The following is a 22,243-nucleotide window of genomic DNA, read 5'->3' as shown; positions in this document are numbered from 1 at the left end:
TGGCCTGGGAGGCAGTCTTGTGGGCGCCTCCTCCCCCAGCCCAGGCCTCAGGTCTGCAGCTGTGTCCTGCTCCTCTCAGGTGGGCCATGGCCGGGACTTGGCTGCTGCTCCTTCTGGCCCTCGGGTGTCCAGCCCTGCCCACAGGTGAGTGCCCTCCCTGCACCCCTCTCTGCGCCCCATTCGTCTGCCCAAACTGCTATCTCCCTCTGGGCCTCCAGGTGTGGGTGAGATGCAAGGAAGCAGAACGGAGGCATTTGGGTCCCCTGGGGAGGGTCTCACCGGAAGGCCATCTTCCCCTTCTCCGTTGTACTCCACCTCCCAGCTCTCTTGCTCTGGGGCCCCAAGTCCTGCTCCCCTGGAGCCCACAGTGTTGGCAGGGAGAGCAGTCGCCTCTTGAACATATAGAGAAGCAAGAGCAAGCTGGATGGGTGTCCAAGGGGGTCAGGGTGGGGTAGCCAGGGCTGCGTATGTGATATGGGGGGTTCAGACATGGGACATGGGCCACATTGTGAGGTCCTCTCCTGTCCTTTCTGTCAGGTCTCCTGCCTTCAGGGTGGCCCATTCCAACAGGGATCAGAGTGTCTCATGCTCACTCCCAGCTCCCCTATCAGTGGGCTCCCAGGAGAAGTCCCAAGGCCTCAGTTACTTCCCAGGTGTTTAACCCCAGTCCTCCAAAGATCAAGGCTGGAGCCAAAGGACTTGAACTTTGATGCTTCCAGCTTTCTCTAGAAATGTGTATATTTGCATGTGCGCGATGGGGTGAAGTCCTTAACCTTTTGGGGTGACATTGATAAATCAGGGTACATATGTTCAGAGAAAACATCTCTAGGTTATTTTGACATTTGATTATGCTGCATTCCCATCACCCAAAGTCCAATTAGTCCTTGACCATTGAATCTGGTCATCTCCTTGAGCTAAAGCTGGCCCCCAGAGTGTCACCAGATCTCCCTCTTAAGAGGTGAGTATTCCAGACCACACCCATGCGGAGCAGGACATGCCTGTGGCAGGAGGCCTGAGCGCTGGGAAGGAAGCTGCCAGGGTAAGGAGGCGCAGTCCTGGGAGGCTTTGCGGAGGAGGTAGATGCTTAACTCAACTCGGGAAGCGTCTCTATCTATGCGACCGAAAAGGCTCAGGGGGCTCAGGCCCGGCCTTCTCTACTCCCTGGTTTGCAATATCTTATTCATATAAGTATTGATAATAATACTCATCTGCCATGGCGTTTTACATTCATGAACTTTATTCTTCACAACAATTTTGTGAAGCTGGTGTTATTAACCCCAAGGATATTGATGGGACAATTGAGATTCATTATATTAAGTGAATGAGACAAACCAACTCTGTCTGAGGCCATATCCCAGGCTTGGTCTATTGTGTGACATAGTAAAACCTTAGTCATCCTTCCAAGTGGGATGATACGTGGGGTTTGGAGTCACAGTGATCTGAGTTCAAATCCTGAGTGAGCTACTAGGTCAGTTATCTGATCTTCAAGAAATGTCACATGAGCAACCCCCATCCCTTCCTCCCCATGAGATACCTTGGCACCTGTCCCTGCACCATGCAGATTTCTTTGGCCTGGCTGCACTTAACCCACAGTTTTAATTTGTTAGGAGGTTTTAACCTCTGAGATTTCACTTATATGAACTTATATGTAGATATTCAACTACATATTCAAAAATAACATTTTGCTATGTATTAAATGAATCATCTTAAGTGAAAAGAATAAGTTTGTGGAAAATTAGGACTATTCTGAAAAACATAGGACATGTTTGCAGTGCCCATATGACTTATTTTTTAAAATTATGAAATAATACATACACTGTAAAGGATTTACTGATTTTATGGGGGGCGGGGAGTGAGAAGTATCAACTCATAGCTACTTCACTTTAGTTGTTCATTGGTTGCTTCTTGACCAGGCAAGCCCAGGGTTTTAAACCAGTGACCTCAGCATTCCAGATTGACACTATCCACTGCGCCACCACAGACCAGGCCATACATACACTTTAAATAGGTGACTTGTATGGTTCATTAATTATATCTAAACAAAACTGTTAAAAAAGACACTACTGACTTACAGGAAAGAATCTAGAATAATACAACAAACACCGGTGCGTACTCCACTCAGATTAACAAATGGTTAAAATCTTGCCATATTTGAAACAGATTATATTTATTTATCTATCTATCTATCTATCTATCTATTTACTATTTTTTGGTGAGAGACCAAGGGACAAACAGGAACGGAGAGAGATGAGAAGCATCACAAATAGTTGTGTCACTTTAGTTGTTCTATGGTTGCTTCTCATACATGCCTTAATCGGGGGCTCCAGCTGAGCCAGTGACCCCTTGCTCAAGCCAGCAATCTTGGGTTCAAGCCAACAACCTTGGGTTTCAAGCCAGTGAACTTGGGGCTCGAGCCATTGACCATGGGATCATAGATATGACCCCATGCCCAAGCCGGCGACCCCACCCTCAAGTTGATGAGCCCGCGTTCAAGCCAGTGACCTTGGGGTTTTGAATCTGGGTCCTCAGCATCCCAGGTGGATACTCTATCCAATGTGCCACCACCAGTAAGGCTGAAACAGATTGTTTTGAAAGAAACACAAAGTTACAGATACATTTGGAGCCCCTTTGATGTCATTCCAGATCATGTTTCCTTCCCTTCCTCCCCGGAGGCAGCCACTCTCCTGAGGCTGGCACAACAAGGTATTATTATAAGTGTTTGTTTATGTACCTGCTGTCTTTCCTGTGAGACTCAGTTCTTTGAAAGCAGAAAAAATATCTGAATTAATGTTGTATTCCCAGTGCCTTGCACAGAAAGGTTCAGATATAATAGATAGGTGATGGAAAGATGAATGGATAGGTGGATGGATGGACAGAGGGATAGATGGATGAATGAATGGAACATATAGACAGATGGAAAGTAGAGAGAATAGATGTAGAAAACATGGATGATGGAAGCAAGGATGGATGAATAGATGGGTGAATAAAATGATGAAGGGAAGGAAGGGTGTTTAGATGGGTAAATGGAAGAAGAAGGGATGATTAGAAAAGACAGATGGAAGCAGAGAAGCCCCCAGTGAGATGCTGGCCTGGGAGGACAGGAAAGAGCTGGTCTCCCACAGGTGCATGCTCTCTTACAGGTGTGGGCGGCACGCCCTTCCCCTCTCTGGCCCCACCAATCACGCTGCTGGTGGATGGGAAGCAGCAGTTGCTGGTGGTCTGCCTGGTCCTCGATGTGGCACCCCCTGGCCTGGAGAGCCCCATCTGGTTCTCGGCTGGCAATGGCAGTGCACTGGACGCCTTCACCTATGGCCCATCCCCAGCTGCAGATGGCACCTGGACTAGCTTGGCCCAACTCTCCCTGCCCTCCGAGGAGCTGGCATCCTGGGAAACCTTGGTCTGCCACACTGGACCTGGGGCTGGGGACCATGGCCAGCGCACACAACCCCTACGACTGTCAGGTGGGGACAGAGCCTGGGGCCCTGTGGATGCTCCCGGCCCCTTTCATAAACCCTGGAGCCAGGATATGGTGGGAGGGAAGGCAGACCCAGACCATGGGGCATGAAGGGTGTCCAGGTGCTGACCATGTAGGGGAGGTGATGCTTGGGCTCAGAGTAGGGTCACCTCAGGGACCTGAGTCCTGGGATTTACAACTGTGATATCTCATTCAAATTCAGGCTCTGACTCATGACTTTCAAGAGGTAATAATGCCTCCTAGGATTGCTTCCTAGGTCTAATATCTTTCCATATATACACCTAGGATTAATATCTATATATCATGCTATATATCACTATATATGGCACCCTCCCTATTAGAACCAAAAAATAATTAAATAATAAATTGTAATCACTTATTCAGTGTTTACTCTGTACCAGGCACTAATGTAAACACTTTACATTTATGAAATAGGTCATATACCCTGGCCGGTTGGCTCAGTGGTAGAGTGTCGGCCTGGCGTGCAGGAGTCCTGGGTTCGATTCCCAGCCAGGGCACACAGGAGAAGCGCCTGTCTGCTTCTCCACCCCTTCCCCTCTCCTTTCTCTCTGTCTCTCTCTTCCCCTCCCGCAGCCAAGGCTCCATTGGAGCAAAGTTGGCCCAGGCACTGAGGATGGCTCCATGGCCTCCGCCTTAGGCGCTAGAATGGCTCTGGTTGCAACAGAGCGATGCCCCAGATGGGCAGAGCATCGCCCCCTGGTGGGCATGCCGGGTGGATCCCGGTCAGGGGCATGCAGGAGTCTGTCTGACTGCCTTCCCGTTTCCAACTTCAGAAAAAAAAAAAAAGAATAGGTCATATAATCTTTCTCACTTTATAAACACAGAGAAGTTAGATAATATCTCCAAAGCCAGCTATTATTACTTTATTAATAGTCAGATGACTTACATTTTGGATTATGTTAATGCTGAGAAAATTGATTCTTTGTCTAAAAGTCCTGAGGCACTTCAGCCTCTCAGGGACAGAGAACAGGGGACAGTGGAGATAAGGGAGATCTGGGCCCCTCAGAGGACGTGCAGCAAATGGGCTCAGGGTTCCCACTGTGTGTTCATTTGTCTGTTTATCCAACATGCCGTGAGCACCTGCTCTGCGTCAGGCTGGGCCATAGCCCTGGGTGGAGGACATGGGCTATCTCAAAGCTCACTCCCTTCTCCTTGTCCGGCAGGAGTGACTTCCGCAGCTAGGACCTGCCTCTGGGAATCTCTTAGGGGTGAGTACTGGGGACCAGGACCTCAGGCTCTGTTGGGCTCTGGCCTGATGGATCCTACTTCGGGTTGGTACTTGTTCACTGAGGGGGTTGCCTTGCTGGGTTGGTGCACTGGCCAGCCTGGCTCTGTCTGACCGTGGGTAAGATCCTCTGACCCCAGCCCAATCCCTAGACACAGTTGAGAACTAACTGAAGGGTCCTTGAATATCCCCTCAGGCAGCCCAGATGGCTGATCTCAGCTTCAGAGCCTGGGGAGACTCTGGGGACTCTTGGGAGACTATCTGGGTACTGTAAAGTCCACCACCCGCTGGACAGAGTCACCAGTCGTAGAGGGGGTTCTCTCCCTGATCAAACAGAGACTTTTAAGTTGGTTCCTCTCTGCGTCAGATGCTGATTTCCGCCTGGCCTACACCCCCCTGGTTTGTCATTATTACCAATAAAAGTTGAGGTTAGACACCAGGAAAGACTTTTCCTGAATGTGGGAGACGACATGGAGGAGGAATGCCAAGCGCCGGGGTCAGGGCTCCTCCTCTCGGGCGAACACCCTGGGCTGGGTCGGGGCCGGTGCTTGAACAGCCTCCGGGTTCCTAGCCTGCTCCTTCTACCGCCCGCAGGGACGCCGGGCCAGGCGCTGCGGCTGGGGGCGCTGCGGCTGCTGCTCTTCAAGCTGCTGCTGTTTGACGTGCTCCTGACCTGCAGCCGCCTCCGCGCCCCGCCCGCCGCGCGGGGGGACCCGGAGGGGCAGACTCGCCCCCCAGACTCCGGGCTCCCGGCGCCGGCCGCGGGCCCGCAGCCTCCCGCCCCTACCGACTGGAGTCACCACAGTGAGAAGGGCACCACAGGCCGAGGGCTCAAGCGGTCCGCCCCGCCGGCACTGCGCCCCCAGGGTCCGGATCCAAGCAGGAGCCCAGTCTGGGGAGGAGGGGATGCTCCCTTCCCCGCCCCCGTGAGTCTGCTGCTCGGGACCCGCCCTCAGCATCCTGACCTCCAGCCTCGGAGGATTTGTCTGTGACGCGGTTCCTCCTGCAGACCCGAGCTTCCTGGGGGTTGGGCTGCCTCCCTCTCCAACGGAGGCCTTTCTAAGGGAAAAGGCTGCGTCCTTCCCATCAGACTTGGGAGCCCCTTGAGGGTTGTGACTGACCCAGGCCCTGGGACATTTGAGGTGCAGATAACTGAGGACAATTAAAGGAGAGCTTCAATGACTAGCAAATGAAATATATTTTCATTCATGTCTTCTCTGAGAGGGGGGAATTTGGCTGATTTAAAGGAGGCAGAAATCTGGAAGACTGCCCTGAGGAAGAGGGCTTCCTGAGGGTGAGACCCTGGGAACTACAGAGTGGAGCTGGGAGTGGAACTAGGGACGACACTGTCCCACCTCTGTCTCCTTACCCCACAGCCAGGCAGGGGCAAGGCCCATTCTCTGTCTCCTCACCCTGGCCCCAGTTCTCTGGGAGATCAAGACAGGGGCAGGGAGCCCAGGACAGGGGGTGCTGGGCCTGGTGGCAAGTCTTGTACAGACTTGACAGAAGTAAACAGGGCCAGGATCCCAGAGTAACAAGAGTATGTCCAATGCCAAGAGCACTGATGGTAATTCCAAACTTACACGTTATTAATCAATTCAGGGTCATTGTTCATTTCACAAACATTCACTGAGCATCAGTTCTGAGCCAGGCACTAAAAAGGTTTTTGTTCTGTTTTGTTTCCCAGAGAGGTTTGTTGCACTGATAGAATATGAGGTTCTCATGATGGAGGGTAACCTGTGTGTCCCCTGTTTCTCCAGTACTGCCAGGAAATCCAGCCTTTCCCAGGGGTTCCTCTGGGTAATCAGCCCAAGAACCTCTGAGTGCTTTCCTGTGACTCTAGATGTCCCCTGGGCAGCACAGGAGTCTATTGGATCAATGGTGCTGCCTGGTCTTCCCCAGGGTATAGAGCAGGGGTCTCAAACTCAACTCAGCATGTGGGCCGCAGAGCAAGATCACAGCCGTTCGGCGGGCCGCACTAGGTCTACAAAAGGCAACTGTTACGCAACACTTTTCTCACTGCAGTTGAAAACAAAAAAAAAATCAGTACAACAAGCACAATCGTACATGCAGTTTACTCAGTGTCACAAAACGACCAGAAACTGTAGTTCGCATCACAACTGCTGTTAACTAAGCTAATATCTAGCTAGGATGCTAGAGAAATGAAAAATACAAGTAGGCCCCTAGGCTTACTTAATTTTATCCAAAATATTTTGAACTTTGTGGATTAGTCTGCGGGCCGCATGCGGCCCGCGGGCCCCGAGTTTGAGACCCCTGGTATAGAGGGTATAGGTGGGGAACTATTCTCTAACACTGCCTCCCCCCCATGGTGTCAGTGACATCTCCAACTTCTCTGCTTTTTCAACTGCTGGGTCATGAAAACCCTCACTGTCTCTGCCACTGCCCACCTCTCACCAGTAAGAAGATGCTCCCATCTCTTTTTGGATTATTCAGGGTTGGGGGGGGGGTTCCACAACCTCTAGGGATGAATCTGTCCACCATCCCTACAGGGCCTACTCCTTCCCCAGCACACAGACCGAAAGGGGGCAGGCTGGGTCGCGGCGGGGACATGTCTAATCATAGCCTCAGACTTGATCCAATCGTCATCCCTTCCTAGCTTTCAGCCCAGATACTGAGCTCAGGGCTCCTGCCACACTAATTCTTTCTGTTTTTAATTGAATTTATCGGAGTGACACTGGTTAAAACTAATTTTTGCCTTAATGTTTTCTCATTCTGGAAACAGGGCTTCCCTTAGCATCAACACCCCTCGCCCTTTTGGCCCAATTCCCCCAATTCCGCCCTGCCCCAGCCTCTAAATCCCCACTGAAACGAGTTTTATGTTACTTTCAGGAGGGCTCCTGGACCTAGGTAAATTAAGCCCCAGCCTTCTGGGAGCTCAGTATCCAAAGAACTACATAATAGGGCATTAAAGGTCTGAGGTTACACCCTACAAAGAAAATTAATGTGTGAACTTTTTGTTTTCTTTCTTCTTTTTTTTTGGTTTTTGTATTTTTCTGAAGTTGGAAACGGGGAGGCAGTCAGACAGACACCCGCATGGGCCCGACCGGGATCTACCCAGCATGCCCACCAGGGGACGATGCTCTGCCCATCTGGGGCGTTGCTCTGTTGCAACCAGAGCCATTCTAGCGCCTGAGGCAGAGGCCATAGAGCCATCCTCAGTGCCCAGGCCAACTTTGCTCCAATAGAGCCTTGGCTGCGGGAGGGGAAGAAAGAGACAGAGAGGAAGGAGAGGGGGAGGGGTGGAGAAGCAGATGGGTGCTTCTCCTGTGTGCCCTGGCCGGGAATCGAACCCGGGACTCCCGCACGCCTGGCCGACGCTCTACCCCTGAGCCAACAGGCCAGGGCTAATGTGTGAACTTTTTACAACCTGTTCGATAAGCTTTTCCACCTAGCTATTTGAACTTCCCAGCAACAAGCAAACCTCGAATAGCTGCTACAAGGATAACCGAATCATCATTCAGCTAGAAACAGGCTCAGATAGGAAGTGATGTGTTCTAGTTCTCCCTGGGACAAATCCAGGGTAACTGGGCACGAAGAAAGCTGTTTAAAGGCTGGGAACTGTTTGAGTCGTCCCGGTCTCACCCACAGGGCCTACTAGAGGGGCTGGCAACAACAACAACAATAATAATACAGTTTAAAAGTAGATACCCAGTAAGAGCTCACTGCCTTCTGACCCCAAGAGGGAAGTGACGTGACGGAGGCGGAGAAGGCATTGAAAACGGCCTTTCGCACAGCTTCTATGACCTGCTAGCCGCACCCCCTCGGATTCGGGCCCAGCCCGCCGCTTTCCCTCCTGCTGTCCTGGTCCTCCAGCCCCTCCCAGAGCCTCCGTTTGGGGGTGGGAAAAGATGTTGCCATTGGTCACTGAGGACACCATCCGCTCTCTCATTGGCCCAAACCGAAAAAAGATCCTCCTTACATTTGTTAGATGGCGAACCCCGAAAAGCCCATTGGCTGCGCAGCCCGCGGGCCTCCGTGGGCTCCGGGGGTGGGCGGGGGACTCGCTGTTGCCCAGGTTAAGCCGAGGCACGTGTGCAGTCCCGGAAGCATCCGGGAGAAGCAGCCCAGCGCGCGCCGCCGTGGGAAGCGCAGCCCTCCGGGTCCGGACGATTGGGCCATGGAGCCGTGGCCCGCGCCCCAGCCTGGGACCCGCTGGCCTTTGCTTCTGCTGGTCCCCGTGCTGCTGCTCCTGCGCACCCCGGAGCTGGGCCGGGGCCAAGCCCAAGCCGAGGAGAGCGACTGGGTTCGCCTGCCCAGCAAATGCGAAGGTGAGGGGGCGGGGCCCGCGAGATTGTCCATCTGGAGGGGTCGGGCTTGCTGAGAATACTCGGGGTGGACGGTCGTGGCTCCTAAACCGGAGTCTCTCCATTCATTGAACCTACTGTGTGCCTGGCTCTGTGCGGGACTCTGGGGATACCTGGGCAGGCGAGAGATCAGGTATCGGTGCACCTGGAGCTCACAATCGGTAAAAACAAGTCGCGATCATCCAGGGTAATAGACGCCGTGATAGACGAGGTGCCAGGCGTTGGGGGCCGGGTGAGGAGCATCTAGTCCAGCCTCTCACAGAGGTGGTCAGGTAGGGGGGCTGGTGAAAGGCTGGGTGCAGAGGGAAGTCAGGAAAGGCTTCGTATAGGAAGCCCAAGAGTAATTAGGAGTTAGCCAGTGAAGAGAGGTAAAAAAGAGAAGGTCTCGCCGGGAAACCGCAAATGCAGAGACCGAGTTTGAGGAACTGAAAAGATTCGTATGACTGGTGTGAGGGCAAGAAGAACCTGAGAATCTCCCCGTTGTGCCCTCACCGCAGCCTAATTTGTGTAGCTGGCTGTCTGGGTCAGTAGCTGTAAGCTCCTTGAGGGCAGGAACTTTCTCCCGGGTGTTTTTGGAATAAACAGATGGGTTGGGTAGGGGTGTGGAGGTAGGAGTAGGGTCTGAGGCCTAAAGGGACACTTTGGGAACTTGGGGAGGAAGGAAGATTTTCTGAATACGGAAAGAGAGAGCATCCCAACGACAGGGGTGGCAGTGTGGAACTTGAAAGGACGAGAAGAGAGAGAAGAGAAGAGAGCTAGCACACAAAGCCGTGATCCAGGGCTTTGAAGGGTCTGCCTTTTCTTCCTCCCCTCCATTTCTCCTCAGGCCTTTACAGCCACTCCTTCCATCCCACCTCCCTAATCCCAGGCTAACCAGAAAGTTGGCTATTAATCTGTTTCATCCCAATTGAAAGCCTACAGCAAGCCAAATGTTCCCTAAGCACTGGGAAGGGGGTGGTTTAGGACACATAATCCTTCCATTTGAGAGATTAAAGGTGAGATGCTTCAGAGATGGGCTGACTTCACTGGTCGGTCTCCCAGTATGTGGTCCAGCCTGTACCTTCTTTCTCTCTCCCCTGAATAGACAGAGGGTTATGATGCTTCTCTTTAATTCTTCCTCTAGTCCTAACTGACGGGGATTTCACTTCCTCTTCTTTGTTTTCTACTTTATTCTGGTACCAAAGCACCTGCTGTTTCTCTTATTATTCTCATAGCCTAAGAAGCTCACAGTTCTTTTTCTTAGAGACATTCACAGACTCATAGAAGCATAGAGCTGGCAAGGAACTTTGAGATCATTCTAGCCCAACCTTACTTTGTAGGTAACTGATAAAGATTACTTTACAAGGGATTTTCAGTCACAGGACGGCTTAGCAAACTCTAGCCCTTCGGCTCCTCTTAATAGTGTATTTACTTGGGTTTATCATTGTTATACCTTTGTTATTAAGTGTGGACTGTGTCTGGCCCACCACGCCTGCCTCCTGGCTCAGGAGCCTGAATGAAACAGCCTTGGTACAGAGGAAGGAGAACTTGCCTAAAAAAGAGTAGGTAGATGTCTTTGAGGGTCAGGGGGCCTATGCCATCAGACTCCTCCAAGTCTGGTTCTGGGTGGGATTCTCAGAGGGGGTCATAAGAAGGTAAGGTAAGGAGGTAAGAGAGGTTGTAGTTGATTAGTGTAAAAGAGATGAGTGGGCTCTGGCTGGTTGGCTCAGCAGTAGAGTGTTGGCCCAGTTTGTGGATGTCCTGGGTTTGAGTCCTGGTCAGGGCACACAGGAGAAGCGATCATCTGCTTCTCCATCCCTCCCCCTCTCCCTTATCTCCCCCCTTCCCCTCTCTCCCCCCCTCTCTCCCCCCTCCCCCTCCCCCCTCTCTCCCCTCCCTTATCTCCCCCTCCTCCTCTCCCTCTCCCTCTCCCTCAGCCGTGGCTCAACTGATTTGAGCATATTGACCCCTGGGACCTGAGAATGGCTCTGTGGAGCCTCTGCCTCAGGTGCTAAAAGTAGCTCAGTTGCAAGCATCATCCCCAGATAGGGGTTGCTGGGTTGATCCAGGTTGGGGCACATGTGGGATTCTATCTCCCCTCCTATCACTTGGAAAAGAAGAAAAAAATTAAATAAGGAAATTTAAAAATAGATAGGTGATAGGTTCCAACATCTGAGCCTGGAATACTACATGTTTAGGGTGTGAGAGAAGAGGGCAGAGGAGCCAGAAAAATGATGACCTAGCACAGAGTACAGGACAGAAGAGGGGAGGGAGCCCAGATGGTCCTGGATGGAGAGTCAGGGAAATGAGATGCCCTCGGGTCATTGCGCTCTGAGATCACCAGCTTATATTTTGGAGTTGTTTTGTGTTCCAACTTCTCCAAGCCATCTATGAATGTATGTGTTATAAAATTTCACCAAGCAAGCCTCCAGGGGATGTATTTATTTGGGTGGTAAATTGGTTTTCTACCAAAGTCTGTTCTGTGTTAGAACTATGCTGATGGCACTCAGCCCTCAGACCATATTCTATTCAGAAGCGTCAGAAGCTGCCCAGCCACAGACACAGCCTCTCAGCGGTGTTTATCACGAATCCAGCACAGAGTCCCTGAGTAGAGGAGTACAGAAAAAATCCCAGGCGTGACCCTCACTCTGGCTACTCTTGTAGTCTAATTGGAGAGCCACGTGAAATGACCTAAGGCCCTCAGTGAGAGCACAGATCCTGGGTCCTGCACAGTCCCAGAATGAAATCAAGAGCAGGTGAGACGAGTCTGGAAAGGTCGCTGGGGGAAGAGGCTTTCATGGTGAGGTTGGGAGAATGGGCAGAGAAGCCCCAAAGCCTCTAGAGGGCAATAAGCACTTTGCTGAGGCCTGAGGCACTTTGCACCTCAGTGGCGGCACCCCTTGTGCAATGCGAGTTACTGTTTGTACCTCTTTCTGCTCCATTAGGCTGAGGAGCTGCCAGAGAGAGGAACCTTGTTTTTATTTCTGTATCCCCAGGCGGTGTCTGACACATAGGAGTTACTCAACTGTCTGAGGAAGAGAAAGAGGAAATGAGGAAATGAGTGTACGGAAAAGATAGAAACAAGGCCCCAGGAGGGAATCCAGCAGATGACCGTTGCAGGAATAGAGAGCAGGTGTTGGCACACCTGAAATCCAGCGATACAATAATCTAAAAGGCATTTGGAGGACCTACTGGGGAAATTTGAATAGCGACTAAGTATTAGATGATCTTGGAATTATTATTAATTTTCTGAGTATCAGGATTGTTTTACAGTTAGGTAGGAAAGGTCCTTGTTCTCAGGAGATGTGTGATAAAATATATATGTAGGGGGAAGATCATGATGTCTGCAACTTACTTTCAAAATGGTTGAGCAAAAACAGTGTATCCTGATGTGGGCAAAAGTAGGTTTACAGTTATGAGTACACAAAACAGTTTATTATTATTTTATTATTTATTTGTCAAAACTGTAAACCTACTTTTGCCCACCCGTATACTGTTGAACTATATGTTATGACATTGTTGTTTTTGTTTTTGTTTATTTTGTTTTTTCTGTATTTTTCTGAGGAGAGACAGTCAGACTCCCGCATGCGCCCGACCTGGATCCACCCGGCATGCCCACCAGGGGGCGACGCTCTGCCCACCAGGGGGCAATGCTCTGCCCCTCTGGGGCGTCGCTCTGTTGCGACCAGAGCCACTCTAGCGCCTGGGGCAGATGCCAAGGAGCCATCCCCAGCACCTGGGCCATCTTTGCTCCAATGGAGCCTCAGCTGCAGGAGGGGAAGAGAGAGACAGAGAGGAAGGAGAGGGGGAGGGGTGGAGAAGCAGATGGGCGCTTCTCCTGTGTGCCCTGGCCGGAAATCGAACCCGGGACTTCCACACGCTAGGCCGACGCTCTACCACTGAGCCAACCGGCCAGGGCCATGTTATGACATTGTTTTATGTCACATTGGAGAGAGCCATTGGTACATCATTGTTGAATATGATGGTGTGTGTGTGTTTGTGAGTGTGTGTATATATATTCCCCCACACACACTATACTCTTTCAGCATTTCTATATGTTTGAACATTTCAAAAGTAAAATGATTACTGGGGGCAGAAGGGGCAGGAAGGCGCTGGGAGAAATGCAGTGGCATTAAAGGACACGGGGCAGTGGATCTTGTAGCCACTGTTCACCCGCTGAACTCCATTCGGTGGTCTGGTGCTAAGTCCTCCTCCGCCCCGGGCATTGACTCAGCCTCGTCTGGGAGAGGCGTCCACTTGAGTCTGTTTCGCTGGGAGCTGGCTCCCAACAGACACGTGCACTCAGCGGGCTCCACTGTGTCTCCCTTCCGCAGTGTGTAAATATGTCGCTGTGGAGCTGAAATCAGCCTTCGAGGAAACTGGCAAGACCAAGGAGGTCATTGACACAGGCTATGGCATCCTGGACCGCAAGGCCTCCGGAGTCAAATACACCAAGTCGTAAGTGAATGGGGACCCGCTGGCCTGGCCCGCTTGGTCCCTCAAGGCTTCAGCAGCTTGGAGGTCCCCTCTGCCTTCTAGCCCGGCAACCCACCAAAAGGAGGCAGCTCGAACTGAGACCTAAATTTGCCCACTGAGTCGACCCCCAACTAACGGGGTGGCCTTCTTAAATCTTTAACTTCTCTGGGCTTCAGATTTCTCATCTGTAAGAGCAAGACTGTTGGACCTTATCGGTAATTCCCAGACGCTGGGATTTCATGAACCAGTGCAGTTTTAAAAATATTGGTGCTCGCTTCGGCAGCACATGTGCTAAAACTGAAACAATACAGAGTAGATTGGCATGGCCTTTGCGCAAGGCTGACACGCAAATTCGTGAGGCATCTTATATTTTACAAGTATGTATATATATAATGGTAATTTAGGATTACCAATTTTTAATTTTGCCAGGTATAAATATTTTTTTAAAAACACACTTCCATCAGCCCTGATCTTCCTTTCTGAATGAAATAATATTCTAACATCAAAATTTTATACATTTTGCTTTATAAAAATATCTGAGCCTGGCTGGGTGGCGCAGTGGATAAAGCGTCGACCTGGAACGGTGAGGTCGCTGGTTTTTTAAACCCTGGGCTTGCCCGGTCAAGGCACATACGAGAAGCAACTACAATGAGTTGATGCTTCCTGCTCCTCGCCCCCCCCCCCACCTTTCTCTCCTCTCTCTAAAAATTAATAATAAAATAAAATCTTAAAAAAAAAAAAGAACTCACCCCTCCACCCCTTAAAACACTCTACTGGATCACTGAACTTAATAAAAAAAAATCCTTGCCATCGAGCTGTTAAAATTTTGTCTCTCTGGTCTGTGTTCCAGCATTTCAGAGCACCCAGACCAGATGACCTATCTTCCTCCCAGCTCTGACTTCCCGTTGGTGAGATGCGCAGCTGTTGGGGTAGCAGGGCTGGCGGGACGGACCACGGACCCCCTGGGGCTGGCTGGGGGACTCAGCCCCTCTCGTGCTGCTGTCTTGGCAGGGACTTACGGTTAATCGAAGTCACTGAGACCATTTGCAAGCGGCTCCTGGACTATAGCCTGCACAAGGAGAGGACCGGCAGCAACCGGTTTGCCAAAGTGGGACCGCACCTGTCCTTTCTCCCTGCTGGGGCCAGGCCTGCATGCGGCTAAGTGTGTCTGCTGGTGTGCATGCGATGTGAAGGTCCTGCCCTGGGAGCTGCCCTCCTTGGCCTCGGCCCACTCTCCGTGGATGTTTGCACCGCTCCTGTCTTGGGCGGCCTGACTTTTCCATGTCAGGAAAATCCATCATGGCAGCAGGATCCAGCCTCAGTCTCAGGCAGCGATGCTCCAGGGTGCCGCCTCCAGAGCCCTAACGCTCTTGTGCAGGGAGAGGTCAGGATGTGGGGTTTAGAGGAGATGTCGGGAGACTCTGATGGGGTGGTGATGACCCTGTCCCTCCTCTGGGCCCACAGGGCACCTACCTCGACCTCCATCAGGGAGCCTCTGTGACAGTTTAGGCGCTTACTAGGTACATGAGTGCTTCTGTCCCTGGAGAAAGAGCTTTCAACAACAAGGCCCACGTGTCTTTGTCTGTACACCTTCAGTGCCTAGCACATTTCTCCACGGAAGCACCCTCCTCGCAAAGATCAGTCAGACACCCTGGGGAACCTAGAGGGACAGTTTCAAGCAGCAGAAATCTTAGGTTTTATCTTTAAAATCTGTATGAATTTTGTATCCTCGTTGGCAATAAGTTTTTGTTTGCTTTAACATAAAAATGCTAAATGTTACTTTTTTTTTTTTTGTATTTTTCTGAAGTTGGAAACAGGGAGACAGTCAGACAGACTCCCGCATGCGCCCGACCGGGATCCACCCGGCATGCCCACCAGGGGGTGATGCTCTGCCCATCTGGGGTGCTGCTCTGTTGCAACCAGAGCCATTCTAGTGCCTGAAGCAGAGGCCATGGAGCCATCCTCAGCACCCGGGCCAACTTTGCTCCAATGGAGCCTCGGATGCGGGAGGGGAAGACAAGAGACAGAGAGGAAGGAGAGGGGGAGGGGTGGAGAAGCAGATGGGCGCTTCTCCTGTGTGCCCTGGCCGGGAATTGAACCCAGGACTCCTGCACGCCAGGCCAACGCTCTACCACTGGGCCAACCGGCCAGAGCCTAAATGTTACCTTTTATAACAACAAAATTAGAAACCACCTAACCATCCACCAGTAGGGGAGTGGCTAAATAAACTGATGTGGCCCTTCCGTGACTCTTACACAACCAAGACACACAGAATGAGGTAGCTGCTCGCGAACTGAACTGACAAGATCTCCGAGGTTTTACTAAATAACAAAGGCCGGGCATGGGCCAGTGTGTGTGGTGTATATTACTGCTTGTGTGAAAAGTGGGGGTGGAGGGGGCTGGACCTGTATGTGCTGGCCTGTATTTGTAGGCATTGTCTCTGGGAAGATAGTATATTGCCCCTGGCGAGGAACCTGGGTAGCTGGCAGGAATATTTCTTATAGGACAGTCCTTCCTGCCTTGCCTCTGCCCTCGGAAGAACCCCTGGCAGGGAGTGGGCCAGATACGGGGGGGGGGGGGGGGTGAGATGCCCAGCCACAGTGAAGGGGGAGAGCCAGGACAAACTTACTTCCTGGAGAAGGAGTATAAATGAAAGTGCCTGAGGGCAGGAGCAGAGCTTTTGGAAAAGCCTGAGGTGTGGGGAGCCAGGACAGGGTGTGTGTGCAGGCACATGCAGAGGTTAGAGGGGTGTGGGGCACGTGTATGCACGTGTGTGAGTGTAGGGGTTAGGGAGGTGTATGTGTGTGCCTGTAGGGGTTAGGGGAGGTGTGTGTGTGTGCTGTAGGGGTTAGGGAGGTGTATGTGTGTGCCTGTAGGGGTTAGGGAAGTGTATGTGTGTGCCTGTAGGGGTTAGGGAAGTGTATGTGTGTGCCTGTAGGGGTTAGGGAGGTGTATGTGTGTGCCTGTAGGGGTTAGGGAGGTGTATGTGTGTGCCTGTAGGGGTTAGGGAAGTGTATGTGTGTGCCTGTAGGGGTTAGGGAAGTGTATGTGTGTGCCTGTAGGGGTTAGGGAGGTGTATGTGTGTGCCTGTAGGGGTTAGGGGAGGTGTGTGTGTGTGCCTGTAGGGGTTAGGGGAGGTGTGTGTGTGTGCCTGTAGGGGTTAGGGGAGGTGTGTGTGTGTGTGCCTGTAGGGGTTAGGGAGGTATATGTGTGTGCCTGTAGGGGTTAGGGGAGGTGTGTGTCTGTGTTTGTAAGTAAGGGTTAGGGGAGGTGTATGTCTGTGTGTGGGGGTTAGGGGAGGTGTATGTGTGTGTGCTCGTAGGGGTTAGGGGAGGTGTATGTCTGTGTGCCTGTAGGGGTTAGGGGAGGTGTGTGTGTGTGCTGTAGGGGTTAGGGGAGGTGTATGTCTGTGTGTCTGTAGGGGTTAGGGGAGGTGTGTGTGTGTGCTGTAGGGGTTAGGGGAAGTGTATGTCTGTGTGCCTGTAGGGGTTAGGGGAGGTGTGTGTGTGTGCTGTAGGGGTTAGGGGAGGTGTATGTCTGTGTGTGTAGCGGTTAGAGGAGGTGTATGTCTGTGTGCCTGTAGGGGTTAGGGGAGGTGTATGTCTGTGTGTGTAGGGGTTAGGGGAGGTGTGTGTGTGTGTACCCGTAGAGGTTAAGAGAGGTGTATGCGTGTGTTCCTGTAGGGGTTAGGGGAGGTGTGTGTGTACCCGTAGGGGTTAGGAGAGGTGTATGTCTGTGTGCCTGTAGGGGTTAGGGGAGGTGTATGTCTTTGTGTGTAGGGGGTAGGGGAGGTGTTGTGTGTGTGCCTGTAGGGGTTAGGGGAGGTGTGTGTGTGTACCCGTAGGGGTTAGGGGAAGTGTATGTCTGTGTGCCTGTAGGGGTTAGGGGAGGTGTATGTCTTTGTGTGTAGGGGTTAGGGGAGGTATGTGTCTGTGTGTGTAGGGGTTAGGGGAGGTGTATGTGTGTGCGCCTGTGGGGGTTAGGGGAGGTGTATGTGTGTGTACCCGTAGGGGTTAGGAGAGGTGTATGTCTGTGTGCCTGTAGGGGTTAGGGGAGGTGTATGTCTTTGTGTGTAGGGGGTAGGGGAGGTGTATGTCTGTGTGTGGGGGTTAGGGGAGGTGTATGTGTGTGTGCTCGTAGGGGTTAGGGGAGGTGTATGTGTGTGCGCCTGTGGGGGTTAGGGGAGGTGTATGTCTGTGTGCCTGTAGGGGTTAGGGGAGGTATATGTCTGTGTGTGTAGCGGTTAGGGGAGGTGTATGTCTGTGTGTACCTGTAGGGGTTAGGGGAGGTGTATGTCTGTGTGCCTGTAGCGGTTAAGGGAGGTGTATGTCTGTGTGCCTGTAGGGGTTAGGGGAGGTGTATATCTGTGTGTGTAAGGTTAGTGGAGGTGTGTGTCTGTGTGTGTAAGTAAGGGTTAGGGGAGGTAGCTGTAAAAGGGAGTGGAAGGTGAGGTCAAGTGGAAGAAGCCTTAGAGGATCTTGACTTCTCAGAGCTAGGTCCCTGGGCCCCCACCACCACCTGGAGAGGAAGTCGGGAGGTAGAGAAGGGACTGTGCCTCTCATGTCTGGCCGCCTCTTCCAGGGCATGTCAGAGACTTTTGAGACGCTGCACAACCTGGTACACAAAGGTGTCAAGGTGGTGATGGACATCCCCTACGAGCTGTGGAACGAGACTTCTGCAGAGGTGGCTGACCTCAAGAAGCAGGTACCGGCCTCAGCGCTCACAGGCTGCTGTGCCCCACAGGGCTGGGGGGGGAGCGGCTCTGCTGCTGAGGAAGGCCACCAGGAGGTGAGGGCTTGGGCCCTGTCACCTGTCCGGCTTCAGTGTCCTAAGGAGAAGCGCAGCCAGCCGCCTGCCTTGCGGCGGTTGTGGGGCTCAGCTGAACTCTGGAGGTGAGTCGGCCGGGGGCTTTGCCAATGCGGGCTGTCGTGATTCACAGTGCGACGTGCTGGTGGAAGAGTTTGAGGAGGTGATCGAGGACTGGTACAGAAACCACCAGGAGGAGGACCTGACTCAGTTCCTCTGCGCCAACCACGTGTTGAAGGGCAAGGACACCAGTGAGTCTGAGGGAGGGAGGAGCCAGGGAGGGTTGACCTTCCATTTTATTGTTTGCTCCCCTCAGGGGAGGGAGGGAGGGAGAGGACGGGAAATAAATAAGAAATAGCGGGTGTCATAAGATCTCTGCCCTCAAAGAGCTTGATGCAGCAGGGCGGGGTAAGAGGCACTAAAACCAGGTGCAGAATCACACTCAGAGAATGGAGACGCAGGCACAGGGGACCGAGGCCACGGTCAGGTGGGAGACGGGGTGAGTCAGGCCCCAAGGCCTGGTGCTGGGCTCCCCAAGCGGAGCTCTGCCCCCAGCAGACCGGTCTGTTGAGGGTGTCTGTCCTCACCCCAGGTTGCCTGGCAGAGCGGTGGTCCGGCAAGAAGGGGGACACGGCTGCCCTGGGAGGGAAGAAGTCCAGGAAGAAGAGCAGCAGGGCCAAGGCGCCCAGTGGCAGCGGCAGCAAACAGAGGAAGGAGCTGGGGGGCCCCGAGGGCGACCCCAGCCCCGAGGAGGAGGAGGGCATCCAGAAGGCGTCTCCCCTCACGCACAGTCCCCCTGATGAGCTTTGAGCTTCACCAGCACCCCCTGAAGCGGGAGCCCTGATGTGGGACAGGGAGTCTGGCATGGCTCCTGCTGGCCAGCATGGCTGTCCTGGCTGCAGGTCCTCCTCGCCGCGGCCGCAAGGCCGGGCCCCTTCTGGTGGAGACACAGCTCTGGGAAGAAGGCGGGTCAGTGCCAGCGCCGAGGCCGCCCCCTCTGCCAAGCTCTTCTCTCCACATGGCCTCGGTGGGCCCTACGGTGGTTTTCAGGACTGCCAAGGACTGCAGTGTGAACTCGGGAGGGGCAGGTGTCTCTGGGCCCCGGCCTGGAGCTCTCTGGAGCCTGCGGGGAGGGCACACCTGGCCTTCACCTCCCCTCACTCCCGCCCCCACACGCCCCAGCTGCCCCTCTTCGCTCCCCCTCCTGTGGACACATTGTGCTCTGCCCCCGCCCTCCCCAAGAGTCACAGAGTAAAAACCTTTTGGCCTTTTTTGTTCTGCTTTCTGAGTCACATTCAACTCCTGGGGCGCCTGGGGCCACTTGTCGCTCTTTCCGCCCCTCACTTTCCAGCCGTGCAGGCTGAGGGTGGGGAGGGCCCAGGCTGTCTGGGGGTGAAGGGCGCGTGTGGGCATGGGGCGAGGCCCAGCACAGTGCTGCGGCCCTGCCCCTCCACTGCCCTCGGTCTCCTTGAGCTCCCCAGGCAGGGAAGGGCCTCATGTGTGCCCTGGGCACCTGGCTGCCCTGGCCCTTCCTCCCGCCTCCCCTCTCTCCCCCCAGACCCCGTGTGTCGTTTCCTGGTGACTCCACCAGCCCCTGTCCCTCCTCCCCACCTCCATATGGCCCTGCCTGTTGGTCTTGAACCTTGTTCCCTGATTGATCACTCTGCTGTAGCTGTTGTCACTAGAGCCTGAAGGGAAAGGTGCCCCAGCCCCCCAACACCAGCTGGTTGCATCATGTTCTCTGGGGTCAGGGGACGAACAGGAAGGCTGGCCTGTGGGGACAAGGGGTGGTGTCCAGGCATCTGCCCAGCCTGTCCTGAGGGCAGGGATCAGAGCAGTGATGACAAAGGTTTTTACCTGTGCAGTGCACTTGGGGGCTGGGTTAGTTATTAATTATTTATTTAGAGGGAGACATGAAGGGAGAGAGATGAGAAGCATCAACTTGTAGTTTCAGCACTTTAGTTGTTCACTGATTGTTTCTCATATGTGTGTTCACCAGGGGGCTCCAGCCAAGCCAGTCACATGACATCATGTCTGTAACCCCATGCTCGAGCTGGGTTGAGTCCACACTCAAGCTGGTGACCTCAGCATCGCAAGTCGACGTTCTATCCACTGTGCCACCACCAGTCAGGCTGGGGTATTTTTTAAATTTATTTTAGAGAGAGAATCATCGATTTGTCGCTCCTCTTATTTATGCATTCATTGGTTGATTCTCGTATGCACCCTGACCAGGGATTGAACCTGCAACCTTGGTGTATTGAGTCGATGCTCTAACCAACGAAACTACCCAGCCAGGGCTGGACCAGGTGCTGTTAACCCCATTTTGTAGGAAAGGAAACTAACCCTGGCTGGTTAGCTCAGTCGGTTAAGAGCGTTGGCCTGAAATAGCAAGGTTGTGGGTTCAAATGCTGATCAGGGCACACACGGGAAGCAACCAGTGAACTCATGACTGAGTGGAACAAGAAATGAATGCTTCTCTTCCCCCTCCCCTCTCCCTTCCTCTCTCTGTCTCCCTAAAGAAAAAAAAAAAAAAATCAATCGTTGAAAATAAAAAATATTAAGTCCTGGCCAGATGGGTTGGTTCGAGCTTCTGGCAGCACAGAAGTTGCCAGTTCGATCCCCGGTCAGGGCGCATACAGGAACAGCGCGATGTTCCTGTTTCTGTCTCACTCTCCCTGCCTTTCTCTTTAAAAAAAAAAAAAAGAGCCCTGGCCGGTTGGCTCAGCGGTAGAGCGTCGGCCTAGCGTGCGGAGGACCCGGGTTCGATTCCGGCCAGGGCACATAGGAGAAGCGCCCATTTGCTTCTCCACCCCTCCGCCGCGCTTTCCTCTCTGTCTCTCTCTTCCCCTCCCGCAGCCAAGGCTCCATTGGAGCAAAGATGGCCTGGGCGCTGGGGATGGCTCTGTGGCCTCTGCCTCAGGCGCTAGAGTGGCTCTGGTCGCAACATGGCGACGCCCAGGATGGGCAGAGCATCGCCCCCTGGGGGGCAGAGCGTCGCCCCATGGTGGGCGTGCCGGGTGGATCCCGGTCGGGCACATGCGGGAGTCTGTCTGACTGTCTCTCCCTGTTTCCAGCTTCAGAAAAATGGAAATAAAATAAAATAAATTAAAAAAAAAAAAAGGAAAGAAAGAAAAGGAACTGATGCTCAAGTAACATGCCCAGTGTCCTAAGTGTACAGCTGGCACTCCGACTTGGCTTTTCGAACTGCATGCCCAGCCAGTTGTATTTCTACTGCCCATAGCTGCCAGGGCACCAGCTCAACACCTGGCACTGGCATTATGATTCATATTGAACTGGTTTGGTTTGGTTTGATTTGATTTCTTGGCCTAACTCACCTCCTCCAATAAGCTTTTTTTTTTTCTTTTTATTGATTAATTTTAGAAGAGGGAGAGAGAAACATCAATTTGTTCCACTTTTTTTAAAATTATTGATTTTAGAGAAAGGAGAGAAAGAGAAAGGTGGTGGGAGAGGAGTGGGAAGCATCAACTGGTTGGTGCTTTTTTTAAATTAATTTTAATGAGGTGACATTGATAAATCAGGGTACATATGTTCAGAGAAAACATCTCTAGGTTATTCTGACATTTGATTATGCTGGTTGTTGCTTTTTATATGTGCCTTGACAGGGCCAGCCCAGGGCCTCGAACCAGCGACCTCAGCATTCCAGGTCAACGCTTTATCCACTGCGCCGCCACAGGTCAGGTTGTTCCACTTACTGATGCACCCATTGGTTACTTCTTGTATGTGCCCTGACGGGATCCAACCCACCACACACAACCTTGGCATATGGGAGCGACACTCGAACCACCTGAGTTACCCAGCCAGGACCAATAAGCCTCTTTTAAAAGGAAAGTAGGAAGCAGCTGTTGCTTCTTAGCAGAGACTGGTAGGAGGTCCTGCCGGTGCCCACCCGCACGCGGCCCCCCGTGAGCACCCGCA

The 22,243-nt window shown here is 52.6% G+C and overlaps 2 protein-coding genes and 1 non-coding gene across 5 annotated transcripts; all 3 read left to right on the top strand.

Moving 5' to 3' along the window:
* The first annotated feature begins 10 nt into the window (after window positions 1-10).
* On the top strand, window positions 11-5,811 carry PTCRA (pre T cell antigen receptor alpha). 2 transcript variants are annotated; one of them, XM_066361408.1, is made up of 5 exons: window positions 11-144; window positions 2,644-2,703; window positions 3,141-3,461; window positions 4,660-4,704; window positions 5,316-5,811. In XM_066361408.1, exons 1-5 carry the CDS (start codon window positions 87-89, stop codon window positions 5,711-5,713), a joined length of 882 nt encoding a protein of 293 aa, XP_066217505.1. In that variant the 5' UTR covers window positions 11-86; the 3' UTR covers window positions 5,714-5,811. The 2 variants fall into 2 exon arrangements, with proteins under 2 accessions (XP_066217505.1, XP_066217506.1); XM_066361409.1 differs by lacking the exon at window positions 2,644-2,703.
* A 2,844-nt stretch (window positions 5,812-8,655) lies between these two features.
* CNPY3 (canopy FGF signaling regulator 3) lies at window positions 8,656-19,580 on the top strand. Of its 2 annotated transcripts, none has more exons than XM_066359384.1 (6): window positions 8,656-9,010; window positions 13,360-13,483; window positions 14,513-14,609; window positions 18,083-18,205; window positions 18,441-18,558; window positions 18,900-19,580. In XM_066359384.1, the coding sequence occupies exons 1-6, from the start codon at window positions 8,671-8,673 to the stop codon at window positions 19,115-19,117; spliced, it is 1,020 nt and encodes a 339-aa protein (XP_066215481.1). In that variant the 5' UTR covers window positions 8,656-8,670; the 3' UTR covers window positions 19,118-19,580. The 2 variants fall into 2 exon arrangements, with proteins under 2 accessions (XP_066215481.1, XP_066215482.1); XM_066359385.1 differs by lacking the exon at window positions 14,513-14,609 and adding an exon at window positions 14,352-14,409.
* Window positions 13,769-13,875, top strand: LOC136390246 (U6 spliceosomal RNA). Its single transcript, XR_010748675.1, has one exon. It is a non-coding gene; the product is annotated as a U6 spliceosomal RNA (small nuclear RNA).
* Window positions 19,581-22,243: the final 2,663 nt, after the last annotated feature.

Source organism: Saccopteryx leptura, chromosome 1 (assembly GCF_036850995.1).
Source record: "Saccopteryx leptura isolate mSacLep1 chromosome 1, mSacLep1_pri_phased_curated, whole genome shotgun sequence".
Lineage (NCBI taxonomy): Eukaryota > Metazoa > Chordata > Mammalia > Chiroptera > Emballonuridae > Saccopteryx > Saccopteryx leptura.
Note: the sequence above shows the minus strand (reverse complement) of the source record. Positions and strands in the feature narration are given on the sequence as shown.